At 39.6% G+C, this 17,195-nt stretch overlaps 2 protein-coding genes and 1 long non-coding RNA gene across 3 annotated transcripts; 1 reads left to right on the plus strand and 2 right to left on the minus strand.

The window, feature by feature from the left end:
• The first annotated feature begins 1,787 nt into the window (after window positions 1-1,787).
• LOC134824063 (uncharacterized) lies at window positions 1,788-3,466 on the plus strand. Its single transcript, XR_010161342.1, has 3 exons — window positions 1,788-1,831; window positions 2,097-2,159; window positions 3,243-3,466. It is a non-coding gene; the product is annotated as an uncharacterized LOC134824063 (long non-coding RNA).
• Window positions 3,467-4,108: 642 nt separating this feature from the next.
• LOC134823856 (U1 small nuclear ribonucleoprotein 70 kDa-like) lies at window positions 4,109-5,747 on the minus strand. Its single transcript, XM_063835453.1, is given in 4 exon segments — window positions 4,109-5,359; window positions 5,361-5,414; window positions 5,416-5,443; window positions 5,566-5,747. Coding segments are annotated over 4 exon segments (513 nt in total). The 3' UTR covers window positions 4,109-5,110.
• On the minus strand, window positions 4,588-4,947 carry LOC134823855 (RNA-binding protein 25-like). Its single transcript, XM_063835452.1, has one exon. The coding sequence runs from the start codon at window positions 4,945-4,947 to the stop codon at window positions 4,588-4,590; it is 360 nt and encodes a 119-aa protein (XP_063691522.1).
• Window positions 5,748-17,195: the final 11,448 nt, after the last annotated feature.

The raw sequence follows: 17,195 nt of genomic DNA on the forward strand, positions 1-17,195 counted from the left end.
AAATGAAGGTTCTTTATTCCTGCCGGAGCGGCATTAACAAGAAACAATTTTTAACTAGAGCAGATCATATGTCATACTTCAAAACTTACTAAGTTAGAAAGTTTAATTAATTGCCCAGAATTCCAAGAGGCCCTCCATTTCCTACTAATAATTACATCTGATTGGTCGACTAAAGTCACGTGATTAGTATGCAAATTATCATTGGCTGCTTTAATACTTTAATAACTAACACACCAAGTAACTAGCAGACATGGTCATCTTAACTCTGTTTGTTTTTAAGTTCTTGTTGGGACACAACCAACTATTCTTTTAGAGCGTCTTTTGGTTTAAATAGTTAATTAATGTTGGTTTAATGATTTGTATTCTACATTAAGATAAACCAATCAATCAATGTCTACCATTAGAATGAATATTTGCAAGTTTCAAGTATTACTACTACTGTTACTAGTACAATCTAACAACACAGCGGTCACACAGAGCTGTATTCACAACAGTAAACAATACTCATACCAAGAAACATTCTCTGATGGTTGCTCTATTTGCCAGTGCCAAGCTGGTGCTACTGTTACTTGCTCAGGGGTGAGTTTGTTGCTACAATTCGGGGAGGGATAGCGAGGGTCGAGGGTGGGAACATTGTTTTATTTTCATTTGAGTTACGGTTTTAATCATAAGATCTGGTTTGTGAACTATATATATAACTATATATGGGCACTGATGATTGGTTTTGTTTTATACATATCATGAAACGGATCGTTTGCCCGCCAATTTGATTTGTTTCAATTGTTCGAATTATAATGCTCCTGCTTAACTGCAGTCGAGCACTCTCTTTGGGAAACCAAGCAACAACTATTTATTATATATAACTATATATATATACAGGGTGGGCCAAAAGTCAGTACCCATACGTTGGCCTTAATAGCTCCGCCGTGTTTTATATTTGAGAGCTGTTGCTTTGCAGATGGCATACTGTACTTACTGGTTCGAGGATTCCGTCTTCAAAATTTGAAAATTCGTATATTTTAGACCACGCCCATCCAATATTAAAACACCTATATTGTTTTCTCTGAACATGCTGAACGCCTAATTTTTTCAGAGACGGTAGATTATCAAATGTTGCATATGATCTGAAAACATGAGGCAAAACAGATTAGAAATGACGAAGTTATCAAGCATTTTCTGTATCTCGTTAACAATATTGACTGGGTGATTATGTGACACCGTGACACGACACCTTAATTGGGCACCCTTAACAATTCTCATAATGTTTAACGGGGTAGTTAACGGGGGCACCTTATCACGTGATTAGGTAAACCAATCACCTGATCACACGTAATGAATAAACTCGTTATGCTTCATATCTCGGTAATCTGAGAAGCCACAGTTCTAATTCTTTCAGGACAAACGTAATTTGAATGGCCAAACACAATTCAATAACATTTAGCTTGATCCGACTATCCAAACTATCAAATAAATGTGAAAATGAACCTCCATTTGAAAAAAATGAACGCGAATATTTTTCGAGTTGACAAATTCCTCGAACCAGTGGTGGTACTAAGTCATACCAGAAAGAAGTATTTAAATTGGGCACTCAGTGACTGAGCTATAAAGGCCAACGTATGGGTACTGACTTTTGGCCCACCCTGTATAATATATATATACTATATAATATACTGTAAACCAGCTGTCTTGAAATGTAGCCAACCTCCAGACGTGTACCTTCTGTGTAAGGGAGGGAACAACATTTGAAGACTACGAACAATTTGAAGAGGATTGCAGGGAATGTCAGTGTAGAAACGGAGAGATTTCTTGCTGGGACACAGTCCAAACCAAGGTACAGTAACATATCGATTTAGAATAGCAGTTTTTTAGAAATTTTCGATATTTTCAGCCGATCAAAATACACATAAAAATCAATCCAATCATTACCGAACCGCTTTTAATCGATTCTACAGTCAAAAATACATCTGGTAAACTATAACTATGTTCAAAGTTTTGAGTGGAAATACAGTGAGGCCCTCTGTTGTTATTATCAGAGATATCAACCGCCAATTCTACCTAAGTTCCCACTTCCCCTATAAAAAATAAGATATTTTCAGGAATGCTCAATGTGTGAGACACAGAGCTTGGACGGAACAAAAACAACACACGAACATTTGTCCGTAAGTAAAGGAACTATGAATGTGCACTTTATTTTCGTTAATACATCGTCATAAACAGTAATATTTAAGTTTAATATATTACTCATAAACTAGTCCATTAGTCCATTAATAATGGTATTGAACACAACATTTTTTTTGTTTTGTTAGATTTCTTTCTTATGTAGGGGGGGGGGGGGGGGGGGGGGGGGGGGGGGGGGGTACCACTGTTCATTTTGTCCATTTTGTCTTTGTCTTTTTTTACATTTTTTTGTGAAGGACAGTGTTTTGGGGACAAAATGGACAATACTAGGGACAAAAGGGACAAAAGGGACAAAAATTTTGGACAAATGAGACAGAAAATTAGACAAGCTCAAATGTAGAGAATGTATATATTCTACTCGACATCAACAATTTAGATTTTCATGTCAGTGTTTTGCTGTACTTAGAATCAACTGAAACCACTGAAGGGACTGAAATAAGCAGAATTCATCAACGGCATCACATAAATAAATGTGTACACGGTTCAGTCAATATTTCATTAATCCCATTAATCAAGTGGTGATATCAAAAAAGTCATCATCTTTTAATATCATAACGCTCATAGCGGCCAGAAGCAGATACCCAGACCCACACAATTACTTTTCCATTAACAATATGCCGACAATATTGAGCTAATGGGTATTCGCTTTTTCCTATGAAGTAGGAGAAAAAGCATGCCCGTCCGCGTCCTCTAATCAAGATTTTCTTATTCCTCCTCTTTTTCCTGAACATTTGTCTCGTTTGTCCCTGTCCTTTTTGTCCATTTTGTCTATTTTGTCCCTGTCTTTTTGTCCATTTTAAACTTTTTGTCCCCGTCTTTTTTGTCTTTTTTGTCTTTTTTGTCCCTATTATCTTTTTTTGTCCCTTTTGTCCCTCTTGTCCCTTTTGTCTTTTTTCATTTTTTTTTGTGCAGGGATAAAATGGACAGTGGTACCCCCCCCCCCTCCCATGTAGTGATGACATCACTCTGTCACGTGATGTCATCACACTGTCACGTGACGTCATCACACTGTCACGTGACGTCATCACACTGTCACATGACTATATTATGAAGTTGTTTCACAGGAATGGTACATGATGACGGATGCCGGATGTGAAGAGTGTGTGTGCAACAGGAAAAAGATCGAATGTTTGGTGATGCCACAAGAAAGATCACGTGGTCACGTGGAGTGTGCTAACCATGGCAACTAACTGATCACGTGGCGTAATCACATTATCACATGGAGTGGGCTTACCAGGGCAACTAACTATAGTGTAATCATTGTATGAACTTGGCACCTAGGCAGGATGGATATTGGATATTTCTGTACTTGCTTTGTAGGTTATTGTTTGTCCTTGTTTTATTAGATAGGTACATAGAATTTAATGAGCGTACCCAAATGCCAGATTTTAATGCATGATAATGTATAGGGCTCCCTAAGACAATAATCTTTGGATTGAATTTAAATTAAATAGAAAATTGGAAATTGAATTTTTAACATCAAACCTACCTGGTTCTTTTTCCTTCTAAGCTTGTTTGTTTCTATTTGCACTTCGGATCTTCATCTTGAGAAATAACGAGAATCAGGAACCCTGTGATCAGTTTTATTATCTGGTCATGGTGTGTACTGTGTAGCCCTAGAGTGTTACTTTAATAACAATATAAATAAAATGCAGTACTGTTAACGAGAGATAAAGCTATAAAACATACCATTCTTTCCTGCTGATAATATTGTAGCTGTTCAGATACAGTTTGAAGTACAGAGTTCGGTAAATTGCTGTGTTCTGAGATGTTTCTGTTTCCTGTAAATAGCTGGATAATTAAAAGTACAGTAGTAACTGAGAGTTGAGCATTGAACATATTAAATTTAAAAAGTCAGTTGCATTTATTTCTGATAATACTCTTGGATCTTACATTACAGTATGGGGTAAAAACAACTCAAACAAAATTATTGAATGTCAGAACGTTTTCTTTGTTTTAGAGTACAATATAATATGGTAAGTAAAAATTGATTGAACAATTTAAACTCAAGACAAAAATCAAGACCCAAATTTGCAAATCAGTTCAGCAGTAACACATGAAAATTTCGGAGAAGCTTTGAATATAAAACGGCCCAATCTGGAATTCTTTCTAGTTCCATGTGAAACAGTAATAAATGGGTTTAAATCAGATCATTAGATCATAAAAGATGCTAAAATAGGTCCAGAAACGTCATATCAAGCCAGTCTCACTTGCAGTGTCTCTTGTAACCAGACTAAGATGCTACTTGAGCCTCTTCCTGGGGATAACTAGGTTCTTCAGGTACTTCCTCAACTTCTTTAGGTCGCTCCTCCTCTACCTCCTCCTTCCTTTCTCTACTTTCCTCCTTCCTTTCTCTACTGCCCTCCTTCATCTCTCTGCTTCCCTCCTTCATCTCTCTGCTTCCCTCCTTCATCTCTCTGCTTCTGCTTCCCTCCTTTTCTCTACTTTTCTCTCTGTCTCCCTCTCTCTCTGGATATTTCTCCCTCTCTCTTCCCGATCTCCACGATCTCTATCCCTGTCCCTGTCTCCCATCCTGTCTCTGTCCCCCCGTCGATCGTCTCTGTCTCTGCGATCCCTCTTCCTGTCCCTGTCTCTGTCATCATCCCGTCTCTCTCGCTTCCTGTCTCCATCCCTATCTCTCCTTCGATCATCATCACGTTCTGGCCGGTCCCTGTCACGCTTTCTATCACCACGATCATCTTCACGCTCTCCACGATCATCCCTTCTTGTGATTCTTCTATCCTCCTTTTCTCTCCCTCTTATCTTCATCCTTGAAGGATCTCTCACGTTCAGTTGACCTGCGCCTTTCCGATGTGTCTCTAGACATCTCCCTCGACTCTGACGGAGATCCCTCTTCTCATTATCAATGTTATTGAGGGCTCTATCTCGTGCCCTATTAGCTCTATCTAACTTCTCTTGATATTGTCTGGGATCAACTCTTCCTGAGTGAGTAATGTTGAACTCTGGGCTCCAATCCGTGACCCACCAAGAGACCTCCCCCAAATCTTCTTGGCTTCCAATTCTTAACAGTCCGTCCTCGTTCAATATCCACTTCGACACGTCGTCCGTCAATCTTCTTACCATCTCCATATTTGTAAGCAGCCCTCATACCCTTCTCAGTCTCGTACTCAATAAAAGCGTAACCGCGCGGTTTCCCTGTCCTAACATCACGGACCATATTGTATTTTTCTGATATAACCAAACTCTTCAAATTCACGTTGCAGCTTATCCTCTCTTGGTGTCATAGTTGATTCTCGATACAAAAACGGTTTAAAAGCGTCTCCAGTAGCGTTTGGATCGTTTTGGGATCCATTTCAGAAGTTCCTGTTCAACACGGTTCTTCTGAGATTCTTCTTTTTCCAAACGTTTTGCTTCTTACGTTCCAACCTTGAAGGACACTTCACAGCCTCAGGAGTGTCAACTGGATCTTCAAAAAGGTGACTGTAAACACCTACACCAGTCAGAGTGCAGTCTTCATTCGTATGTTTTGGTGGAGGGGGTGGGAGATAAGGTAGGGGGTCACGTGGTTGCAAATAACGCAAGTAAATTGGCAGTAAAAACTGAGTCATATTCCTACCTGATTGAGAAGAGGATGTAGATGCCTTCTTGATCACATCTCAACCGTAATTAATCATCAACAATGTTATTATAAGTACAATGAACATGATATCTTTTTGCATTAAAAACACTCAAATATTTCATTGAGATGTAAATTTAGACATTTTATACAAGATGTCAAATCATCAAATTTTTGAGGAGCAATACAAAAATTAAATGGAATAGAAAATTCAAGATACAATGTACACAATCAAAAATATCAATATTTAAACAACTAAATTACCCAAATCTTCGAATTTGAAAACTATGTTGTGTTGCAGCACAGATAGCCCCAACCAATCCTTATTAAACTGGACAAACCAAATCTATAACAAACCAAATCTAGGCCACACTCGATTGAATTCAAACCATGATGCCTGACTAAAACTTTATTAAAGCAGTACACCAGATCTGTACCAATCTGTCTAAATTCGATCCAACTACTAAGAATTTAGGTCCGTTCTGTCAGTAAACCTCTGTAAATTAATAATTCTTATAACAAAGAATTTTTATGAAATTCTTAACCAAAGCCAACCCTCCACTTGCACTCCTTCACTTACTGTTTAACTCATCATCACAATGTTTTTGTCATTATTCTGATTTCTTCATTCCATCTTTTAATACCAAAGTTTTGCTATACATGAACCCAAAAACCAAGACCAAACAGGTGCCCAAAACTATCAATTCTGTGATATCTTGACAGAGCTAAAAGTACCAGTTTCAAAGCACACAACAAGTTTTCCCACTCTCCTGCAGAAAAGTGTCGGTCCGGCCGTGTGAAGATAAATGAAACTCTGCTCTCTGGTTTCTGGGCAATTTCAAACATAAGCAGAGCACACAGAGATCCTGAGAACCCCAGCAGAGATATCCCTACTCCTGAGCAGCGCATACCTTGCATTACAAAACGAGGGATTACAACAGCACCTGACATTATGAGAAAAGTTAACAAGTGTTGGTGACTCATACAGTCTAATGAGCCACTTGCAACTGGGCCCTTACCATGCCAGCCAATGGTCAATAACGTACAAGAGAGCATGTTGCAAGCTAAATGGGGTACAGAACCATGTAAAAATATAGAGGTTATTGGGAGAAAAATTGAAGACGATGCACCTGCTCCAACATTCTCATTAATTTCTCTGATCTGAGAAGGAACATGGAACTAACGAAGCAAAAAGATGAGAATACGATCAGCTGAATAATCCTTCTATTAAACAATGTATCAGGACAATTGCAGTAATTTCTTATGATTTGACCCCACCATATCTAAACATAAAAACTTGTCGTTAGATTAATGCATTTGGAATTTAGTTTTTATTACTTTAAAAAACATTTCCCGTTTGGACAAAAAGAGGAAGGCAGAGTGAACAAAAATTTTTTGATGATTGGTTCCAAGAAGAAACAGCTTTAAGGGGGAAAAGAATTTTCTGTTTTGGCACCATTTAAGTAGTTCTTTGGTAAATTAGAATTTCCTTTTGCCCGAAATTTTTTAGAGAAATCCCTAACGAATAAAAAGGGCGATTTGGTGGTGTTTTTTTCAGTTTTGTAATCTTGAGAACGTACCATCACCAGGAGTTTTCCTGTAGACTTTCGGTAACTTCTTTTAATTTTAATAATTTCAAAGGGGGGGTTTAAAATGAAATCACAAGGCAAAAAGTCTTGTGAGGTGTTAAAATAGAAAAGTGAACAAAAAAACAAAAATCCTTGATTTTTAACTTTCCAGTTACTTTGTTTTTAAAAAACCAAATGAATTTTTTGAAAACCAAGATAGGGGGGGGGGCAAACCCCCATTAAAGTATTTTAAAATGTAGGATTTTTCCCATTTTGACCCGGGGGGTATAATTTAATATACTTTAAATACCACAATATATTTTAAAATTCCCTATCCTTGGGGGCCTACATGAAAATGTTACCCAAAATAACTTGAAACAAAACTTTAATCATTCCCAAAAAATTCTTGAAAAAAAAAAAACTGATGGTTATTTCAATTTTAATGAAGTCTTTTTTGGTAGTATTCCGAAAAGAGATTATGTGCAATTTCCCCTTTTGTTCGGGGGTCTTTTACTTAGTTCCCCTTATTTAACAAACACCCAGTTATATCTTTCACATAGGTTATCCATAAAAAATATTGAAATTTTATCGAATTTTGGGGAAAAGCAAATTTGGGCAAAAGCGATGCCCAAATATGGGCATATTTTTAAAGCCATACTCGCCAATTTTTTTACCAATCTGGGGGAAATTATGTACAGTCCTAAAACAGGTTATCTTTCGAATCTTAGGAAAAAAAAGTTTTCAGTAATCTTAACGAGAATAAAATTTCTAATTGTAGGGTTTTTAAAATATATTAAAATGCCCGGGGGAAAACTTTAATATACTTTTAAAATTGTTCCCCCCCCCCCCCCCCCCCCCCCCCCCCCCCCCCCCCCCCCCCCCCCCCCCCCCCCCCCCCCGTAACCATCCAGATGTTTTTTATATCTATATAATAACTTATGAATGTAAATGTGTGTATGGATCTTATTTATAGCTGATGCGTGTATTTGTTAATTTTCGACCGATAACGAGAAATTTTAATTAGGAGTTATAAAAACTGCAACTGATTTGTAACTCAGTATGTGATAACTTGTGGAGCACACATGCTGAATAGCAATCGCGAGCAGGTCCCTCATCAAGGCTAGGTATAAGTATATGAGGGTTTTTCCTTTTTCTTGAGGAACGCCTTACCAGTAGTTTACTTTTTGTTTGTGGCTACGGTACAAGCGTTTTCATTTTTTGGAAATAGAGGTATGTCTTAACAGATACTATATATATCTAATTCTAATGTAAAATCCAATTTAGTAAACATTTAACCAGTGTACCAAAAGCTGTCCCAAACAAACAGAAAATGTACAAACCATCAGGGACAAAAGAAATCGCGATTATTTTTTGGTCAAAATCGCGTAGAGCCAAACAGACGACATAAAATTTGTCGCAAAGAATGGGAAAAAACGCGATCCACGCACATGCCTCGATTTCCTTATGTCCCTGCAAACAATCTATTCGTATCTTGAGATCTCTACGAATATCCGACTTCCATACAAGTTTCATCTGGTGACAACGCTCCCCCATGCCTTAGCTTTTTCCTCAATTCGAAGTCCTTCTCCGAACTCTTCATTCTACTTGCACCCAACAATATACAAAGTCATCGACTTTCTCAATGTTCTTCCCACTCCCAGCAACCAAAGTCCGGTTAACAACATCTCTTATGTTGATTCCCATGTAAACTTAGTTTTCCCCTCGTAGAGTGGAGTCCCAACTGAGTTGGCCGCCAGTTTCCAGACTCCTGAGGAAATCTTGTGCCTCCGCAACACTATCTGTATATAAGAGCAAGGTCGTCAGTCAAGTCCGCATCAGTGACCTTGACAGCCGATAGCGAACAGCTTCTTCTAGGGTGAAGAGTAAACCCCAAAGTCCTACCCTCTAGGGACAACCTATAATGTAGTCAATTACGATTATGAATAGGTAAGGCGCCAAAGTGTCTCCCTGCATAACACCTGCTAGAATTGAGAATGCTTCACTCAGACCATCATTGGTAATCACACTAGCAAATGTATCTGCATACATCTTTGTATCAAAGCCTACAATCTCCTTGGAATTCCATATGCCAGGAGGATCTTCATGAGGAGTCCACGGTTTACGCTGCCGAATGCCTTCTTGAAATCAATGAAGATCATACCTGCGGTCAGATCTTTAATCCCGGGCTCCCTCGAATACCCTTCTCAGGCAATACTAAGGACTAGTTTTGCCCTACTCTCTCTGAATCCGTTCAGAATTGATCATTTATAATTGTTTTTTAAAAAGATGTCTTCCATGGCAGGTTTGATCCTTTCAGTATCATCTTATTGAGAGTCTTAACTCACTATAGATGTCAGTGCAATACCTCATAGTTATCTACTTTTGGTCAAATTCCTTTCTTTGGAACAGAACGATGTTAAGGTCTTCCATTGGTCAGGAACATCGCCTCAAGTAGTGCTTTATTGGCAGAAGTTCAAGGATCAAATCATCAACATCACCCTCCTTCAGTACTTCAAGGGGCAACTCCATCCTCTTCCAAATGCCGTTCCTTCTTTACTCGATTTCGTAAGCTCCTCCAGTTTCGGTGTTGGAGAACTTATCCACACTGATGATTGATGAGGATGTAAGGCTGGTATGTCCACTCTTCGTTGGAACTACTGGAGTTTGTCCAAGTACTTGTAAGTAGTTCTTCCAGTCTCTCAATCACCCTCTCTACTACCTCCTTCTACAATACCGACCGAACACCTGGCTTCTTCTTTTCTCCCACTGACTCCCATTTTGTTCTTGATCTATATCGCTGCGTTTTCAGCTTACTTATTTTCTGTTTAAGCCGCTCTTTCCTCTACAATACGTAGCATGCAGAGAGAGTGTCTATCTTCCTCCTCGCAACTGTCTGTCTGTTGTCTTCACAAGGATCCAGATGGTAGGTCTCCTTGGCAGCTAACAATTTGCTTCATGCTTCCTCTACTCTTGGTCCGTTGTCTGGATCGTCATAACCGCTTCTAAGTTTAGTGGAAGATGCATCCTATTTGCATACTTTACACGCTTCAATAACTTTCCATACTAGTGTGACGTCATAAGTAGGACCCTAGATCTAGTTTGTTTCCTCCACTCAAGAGTGCACTATACTTAATTCTAACTTCAACTCCATACTTGATTCTGTAACTCCCTAGATCAGTTTTGAGACGACTGAAGTCGTAACGTGTGACCGTAGTGGACTTATGCTCTTCGAAGACGGGAGCTTTACAGTTGCGAGTACTACTGCCCGATGGTCAGAGCCCTGAATTTAAGAGTTGAATGGCTCGGTGTTCTTTATTGAGCTCCTCCACTTCTCCTTACCAGGCCATAGTCCAATCATGGCTCCTATTAGTACTCATCAGAAGGTGAGTCCACTGCTTACCTGACAGTTCTGAAAACGATGATTCGTCGCCTCTAACTGTTTCATCTACCAAAATATCCAAGAATACAAGTGTTCACTCGGTAGCGGAAAATTCATCGACACGGTATACAGTTACAATATTTTATTCTAGCTTTTTGCAACAACTTTAATTGCTCTGTTGTCGGTAGTTTTATCTCAACTTGGGCTGGTATACACCGACACTTCGTGCTGTAATCCTTTACCTTTTGTAAAATGGATTTTTCCGTCGAACAGCTGAACAGATTTGAAAAAGTGTTATCGTTAGCGATGAATGAGATTTTGAAAAGATGTCAAAAGGATCAAAGCGATACAAGAACCTGAACCATTCGATATTGATGTCCGTAATAAAGATCCCATGGCTACTGCAGTTGAGAACTATCTAAGCTGATGACTAGTAATCTTGAAACTAATGTGAAAAGAAGCGGCCAGTACGATAGACAAACTTAATCAGATCAGCTTAACTAACAGAAAGACCAGATCAAACAGCTCATGAGCAACTCGACTCTTCTAAAACAACTGTTCTAACGAGATGAAAACAGCCTGGAGCGCGAAGCGACATCGTGAAGAGAACGCAAGATAACACAACAAAGTACTCCGTCGATCAACAGTATAAATAAGCAGTACAAACGTAGTAATATGACATCAGTAAGTTAGAAATTCAATATGCTACGATGTACCGGAGAATTACTCCCCTGAACCACACTTAGTGCAGAAGAGGTGATAGAAATAAGATTTGGGAAACATCAGGATGTGACCTAAAGTTTGTGTCCAGCACATTTCATAGGACTAAAACAACTTCAGGCAGTGGTAAACCCGAGACGATAAAAGTGACATTGGCTTGTGCGGAATCAGTAAAACAAATGTTCTTGCTCGAGCAAGAAAATTAAAGAAATCTACATGTACACGTAGCACACATGTACATCACACCTACAGAAGCCAAGAAGGAGAGAGCAGCTCATCAGAAACTTGTTGTCAAAGTAGAGGAAATGATCACTGGCTCAGACAACCCCCAACAAAGTATCATAATATTAGAGACGGGCAAATTTCATGTAGATAAGAATAAGGTGAAACATCCAGTGTTTTTTTATCTATATAGAATTACTTTGATTTAAATGTTGTAATGGAACATATTTATAGCTGATGCGTGTATTTGTTAATTTCGATCGACCGATAAAACGAAGAAATTTTAATTAGAGTTATAAAACTGAACCGTGATTGTAACTCTGGTATGAATAACTTTGGACACAAACGCTGAATAGCTAATCGCGGAGCAGGTCTCATCAAGGCTAGTATAATGTTTATGTAGGTTTTCTTTTCGAGGACCGCCTTACCAGTAGTTTTACTTTTTGTGTTGTGTGCAACGTACAAGTGGTGCGTTTCAATTTTTGAGAATAGAGGTATGTTCTATTACAGATATTATATTTATCTAATTCTAATTGTAATATTTTCAATATAGTAAACATTTAACCAAGTGTACCAAAAGCTGGTCCCCCAAACAAACACGAAAATGTAACAAACCATCAGGACAAAATAAAAATCGCGATAATTAGGTCAAAATCGCGGTAGAGCCAAACAGACGACATAAAATTTGTCGCAAAGAATGGGAAAAACTCGAATCCCGCACATGCCCTCGATTTCCATCTGACCCTGCGCAAACAATCTATTCGTATCTGAGATCACTACCATAATCCGACTTCCATACAAAAAAAAAAGGGGTTTTCATCAGGTGACACGCTCCCCAATGCCTTAGCTTACCTCACTTCGAAGTCCATCTCTTCTCCGAACGTCTTCAATTCACTACCCAAATATACAAAGTCATCGACTTTCTCAATGTTCTTCCACTCCCAGCAACCAGAGTCGGTTATCATCGATCTCTTATGTGAATTCCCATGTACTTATTTTCCCTCGTTGAGGTGGAGTCCAACCTGAGTAGGCCGCCAGTTTCCAGACCCTTGAGGAAATCTTGTGCCTCCGCAACACTATCTGATTTAAAAGAGAAAGGTCGTTCACAAAGTCCGGCATCAGTGACCTTGACAGCCGGATAGCGACCAGCTTCTTCTAGGGTTAAGAGTAAACCAAAGTCCCTACCACACAAGGACAAACCCTTATAATGTAGTCAATTACGAATATGAATAGGTAAGGCGCCAAAGTGTCCTCCCTGCATCACTCCTGCTAGAATAGGAATGCTTCACTCAGACATCATTGGTAATCACAAGAGCAAATGTATCTGCCATACCATTCTATGTATCAAGCCTACAATCTCCTTGGGAATTCCATAAGCCAGGAGATCTTCATGATGAGTCCACGGTGTACCTGCCGAATGCCTTCTTGAAATCAATGAAGAGCATTAACCTGCGGTCAGATCTTTATCCCGGGCTCCCTCGAATACCCTTCTCAGGCCAAGAATATGACTATTTGTAGACCTACTCTCTCTGAATCCGTTCTGATTGATCCTTAAGATGTCTTCCATGGCAGGTGATCCTGTAGCAGTATCATCTTATTGAGAGTCTTACTCACTATATATGTCAGTGCAATACCGTCGTCGTTATCTAACTTTTGGTCAAAATCCCTTCTTGGAACAGGCACGATGTAAGGAGCATCCATTGGTCAGAAGCTACGCCATCAATAGTGCTTTATTGCAGAAGTCAAGGATCAAATCATCAACATCTACCCTCTTCAGTACTATCAGGGCAACTCCACCTTCTCCAAATGCTTTCCTTCTTTAATCTATTTCGTAGCCTCCTCCAGTTCGGTGTTGGTGAACTATCCTCACTGATGTTTTGTGGAGGATGTACGGCTGGTATGTCCACAATTCTTCGTTTGGAACTTCTTAGGTTGTCCAAGTAGCTTGGTAAAGTAGTCCTTTCCAGCCTCTCAATCTACCCCTCTCTACTATCTCTCCTTCTACAAGACCACAATGCTTTCTTATTCACCCACTGACTCCCATTTGTTCTTGCATCTATCGGCTGCGTTTTCAGCTTTACTAATTTTCTGTTAAGCAGCTCTTCCTCTACATACGGAAGCATGCAGAGAGAGTGACTTCTCCTCGCAACTGTCTGACTGTTGTTCTTCACAAGAACCAGATGAGGTCTCCTTGGCAGCAAACATTTGCTTCAGCTTCCTCTACTCTTGGTTCGTTGGCAGGATCGTCATACGCCTCTAAGTTTATGGTGGAAGATGCTTCCTATATGCCATACTTCACTGCTCATAAACTTTCCATACTATTGGTGACGTCATTAGTAGACAATTCTAGTTGTTCTCCACTCAAGAGAGCACATATACCTATTTTCTAACTTCACATCCATACTTGATCTGAACTCCTTTGATCATTTTGAGACACTGAAGTCGTACGTGTGACCCTGGTGGACTTATGCTCTTTCGAAGACTGACTTTACAGTTGCGGTACTGCCGATGGTCAGAGCCCAGGGAAATTTAAAGAGTTAATGGCTCGCGTTCTTTATGAGCTTCCTCCACTTCTTCGTACAGGACAGTCAATCTGGCTCACTAGTTAGTACTCCATCCTGAGAGGTGAGTCCACTCTTACCATGACTGTTCTGAAAACGATTGATTCTCGCCTCTAACTGTTTCATCTACCATAATTCCAAGAATCCAAGTGTCACTCCGTAGCGGAAAATGCATCGTACACGGAATACAATACAATATCATATTCTAGCTTTTGCAACACTTTAATTGCTCAGTTGTCGGTAGTGTTATCTCAAACTTGCTGGTTTACACCGACACGTCGTGCAGTCGCTTACCTTGTAAAAATGGATTTATTTCCGTCGAAACATCTGAACAATTATTGAAAAGGAGTTATCGTTAGCGATGAATGAGATATTTGAAATGTCCAAAAAGGACCAAAGCTTTACAGAACTGAACCATTCGATATTGATGGCCGTAAATAAAGATCCCTTGGCACGCAGTTGAGGATCTTTCTAAGGCTGATGACTAGTAATCTTGAACTATTTGAAAGTGCGGCCAAACGATTAGACAAAACATAATCAGATCAGCTCAACTATCAGAAAGACCCAGATCAAACAGCATCAGGAGCAACTCGACTCTTCTAAAACAACTGTTCATACCGAGATGAAAAACAGCTGGAGCGCGAGCGACAATCGTGAAGAAGAACCTGCAAGATAACTACAAGTACTCGTCGATCACCAGTAAACAGACAGCTGTAAAAACCGGTATTTTAATATGACATCAGTATTAGAATTTCATTATCTACTATGTACCGGAGAATTACTCCCCAGATCCACACTTAGTGGAGAAGAGAGATAGAATGATTGGGAATCATCAGGATGTGATTCTAAAGTTGTGGCAGCACATCGATAGGGACAAAAACAACCTTCAGCAGTGGTAACCGAGACGATAAAGTGACATGCTTTGGCGGAATCAGTAAAAATGGTTCTTGCTCGAGCAAGAAATTTAAAGAAATCTAAATGTACCGCGTAGCTACACATGGTACATCACACGCTGACAGAACAAGGAGGAGAGAGCAGCTCAAGCAGAAACATGTTTGTCAAAAGTAGAGAAATGATCACTGCTCATCCCAACAAAGTATCAATTATATAGAGACGCAAGATTTTTCAGTGTAGATAAGATTAAGGTGTAACAACCAGGGTTTTTTATATCTATATAATTAACTTTGATTAAATGTGTGTATGGATCTATTTTATACTGATGCGTGTATTGTTTTAATTTCGACCGATAACGAAGAAATTTTAATTTTAGAGTTATAAAACTGCAACCGTGATTGTAAACTCAGTTATGTATATACTTTTTGGAGCACACATCGCTGAATAGCAATCGCGGAGCAGGACTCATCAAGGCTAGGTATAATGTATAAGTAGGTTTTCTTTTCTGAGGACGCCTTACCAGTAGTTTTTTTACTTTTGTGTTGTGTGCTACGGTACAGCGTTCATTTTTTGGAAATATGGTATGATCAATACAGTTATCTATCATTTATCTAATTCTAATGTCATATACAATATTATTAACACATTTAACCAGTGTCCAAAAGCTGGTCCCCAAACAAACAGAAAATGTAAAACAATCAGGGGCAAAAGAAAATCGCGATTATTTTGGGTCAAAAATCGCGGTAGAGCCAAACAGACGGACATAAAAAAATTTGTCGCAAAGAATGGGAAAAATCGCGATCCCGCACATGCCTCGATTTCCTTTTGTCCTGCAAAACAATCTATTCGTATCTTGAGATCTCTACGCATATCGACTTCCATACAAGTTTCATCTGGTGAACACCTCCCCCAATGGCCTTAGCTTTCTCAACTTCGAAGTCCTTCTCCGAACACTTCATCTACTACCCAAATATTCAAAGTTCATCGACTTCTCAATGTTCTTCCCACTCCCAGCAACAGAGTCGGGTATCAACATCCCTTAAGTGATTCCATGTACTGATTTTCCCCCTTGATGTGGAGTCAACTGAGTTGGCCGCCATTTTCCAACTCCTGAGGAAATCTTGTGCCACCGCACACTATCTTACATAAAGAGCAAGGTCGTCAGCAAAGTCCGCATCAGTGACCTTGACAGCGGATAGCGACAGCATCTTCTAGGGTGAAGAGTAAACCCAAAGTCCCTACCCTCTAGGACACCCTTATAAGTAGTCCAATTACGAATAAGAATAGGTAGGCGCAAAGTGTCTTCCCTGCATCACTCCTGCTAGAATGAGGAAATGCTTCACTCCCAGACCATCAAAGGTAATCACCACGAGCAAATGTATCTGCAATACATTCTTGTATCAAGCCCTAACAATCTCTTGGGAATTCCATATGCCCCAGAGGAACTTCATGAGGAGTCCACGTGTACGCTGCTAATGCCCTTTTTTCTTGAAATCAATGAAGAGCAATACCGCGGTCAATCTTTATCCGCTCCCTCGAATAACCCTTCTCAAGGCCAGAATATGACTAGTTGTTTGACCTACTCTCTCTGAATCCGTTCTCTGATTGATCCCCATAAGATGTTCTTCCATGGCAGTTTGATCCTGTTCAGTATCATCTTACTGAGAGTCTTACTCACCTATAGATTGTCAGTGCAATACCTCTGTATTATCTACATGGTCAAATTCCCTTTCATATGGAACAGCACGAAGTTAAGGTGCTTCCATTGGTCATGACAAGCCACAGTAGTGCATTATTGCAGAAGTCATGATCAAATCATCAACATCTACCCTCTCAGTACTTCAGGGCAACTCCATCCTCTCCAAATGCCATTTCCTTCTTAATCGATATCGTAGCCCCTCCAGTTCGGTGTTGGTGAACTTATCCACACTGATGTTTTGTGGTGGATGTACGCTGGAATGTCCAACATTCTTCGTTTGGAACTACTGGAGGTTGTCCCAAGTAAGCTTGTAAAGAAGTCTCTCAGGCCTCAAACTACCCTCTCTACTACCTCCCTTCTACAAGACCACATGGCTTCTTCTTTCTCCCACTGACTC

This window comes from Bolinopsis microptera, chromosome 12 (assembly GCF_026151205.1).
Source record: "Bolinopsis microptera isolate Bmic1 chromosome 12, MBARI_Bmic_1.0, whole genome shotgun sequence".
NCBI classification, from domain to species: domain Eukaryota; kingdom Metazoa; phylum Ctenophora; class Tentaculata; order Lobata; family Bolinopsidae; genus Bolinopsis; species Bolinopsis microptera.

Coding starts and splice junctions, on each gene's coding strand:
- LOC134823855 (XM_063835452.1), bottom strand. CDS start 4,947: ATGAAGATAAGAGGGAGAGAAAAGGAGGATAGAAGAATCACAAGAAGG.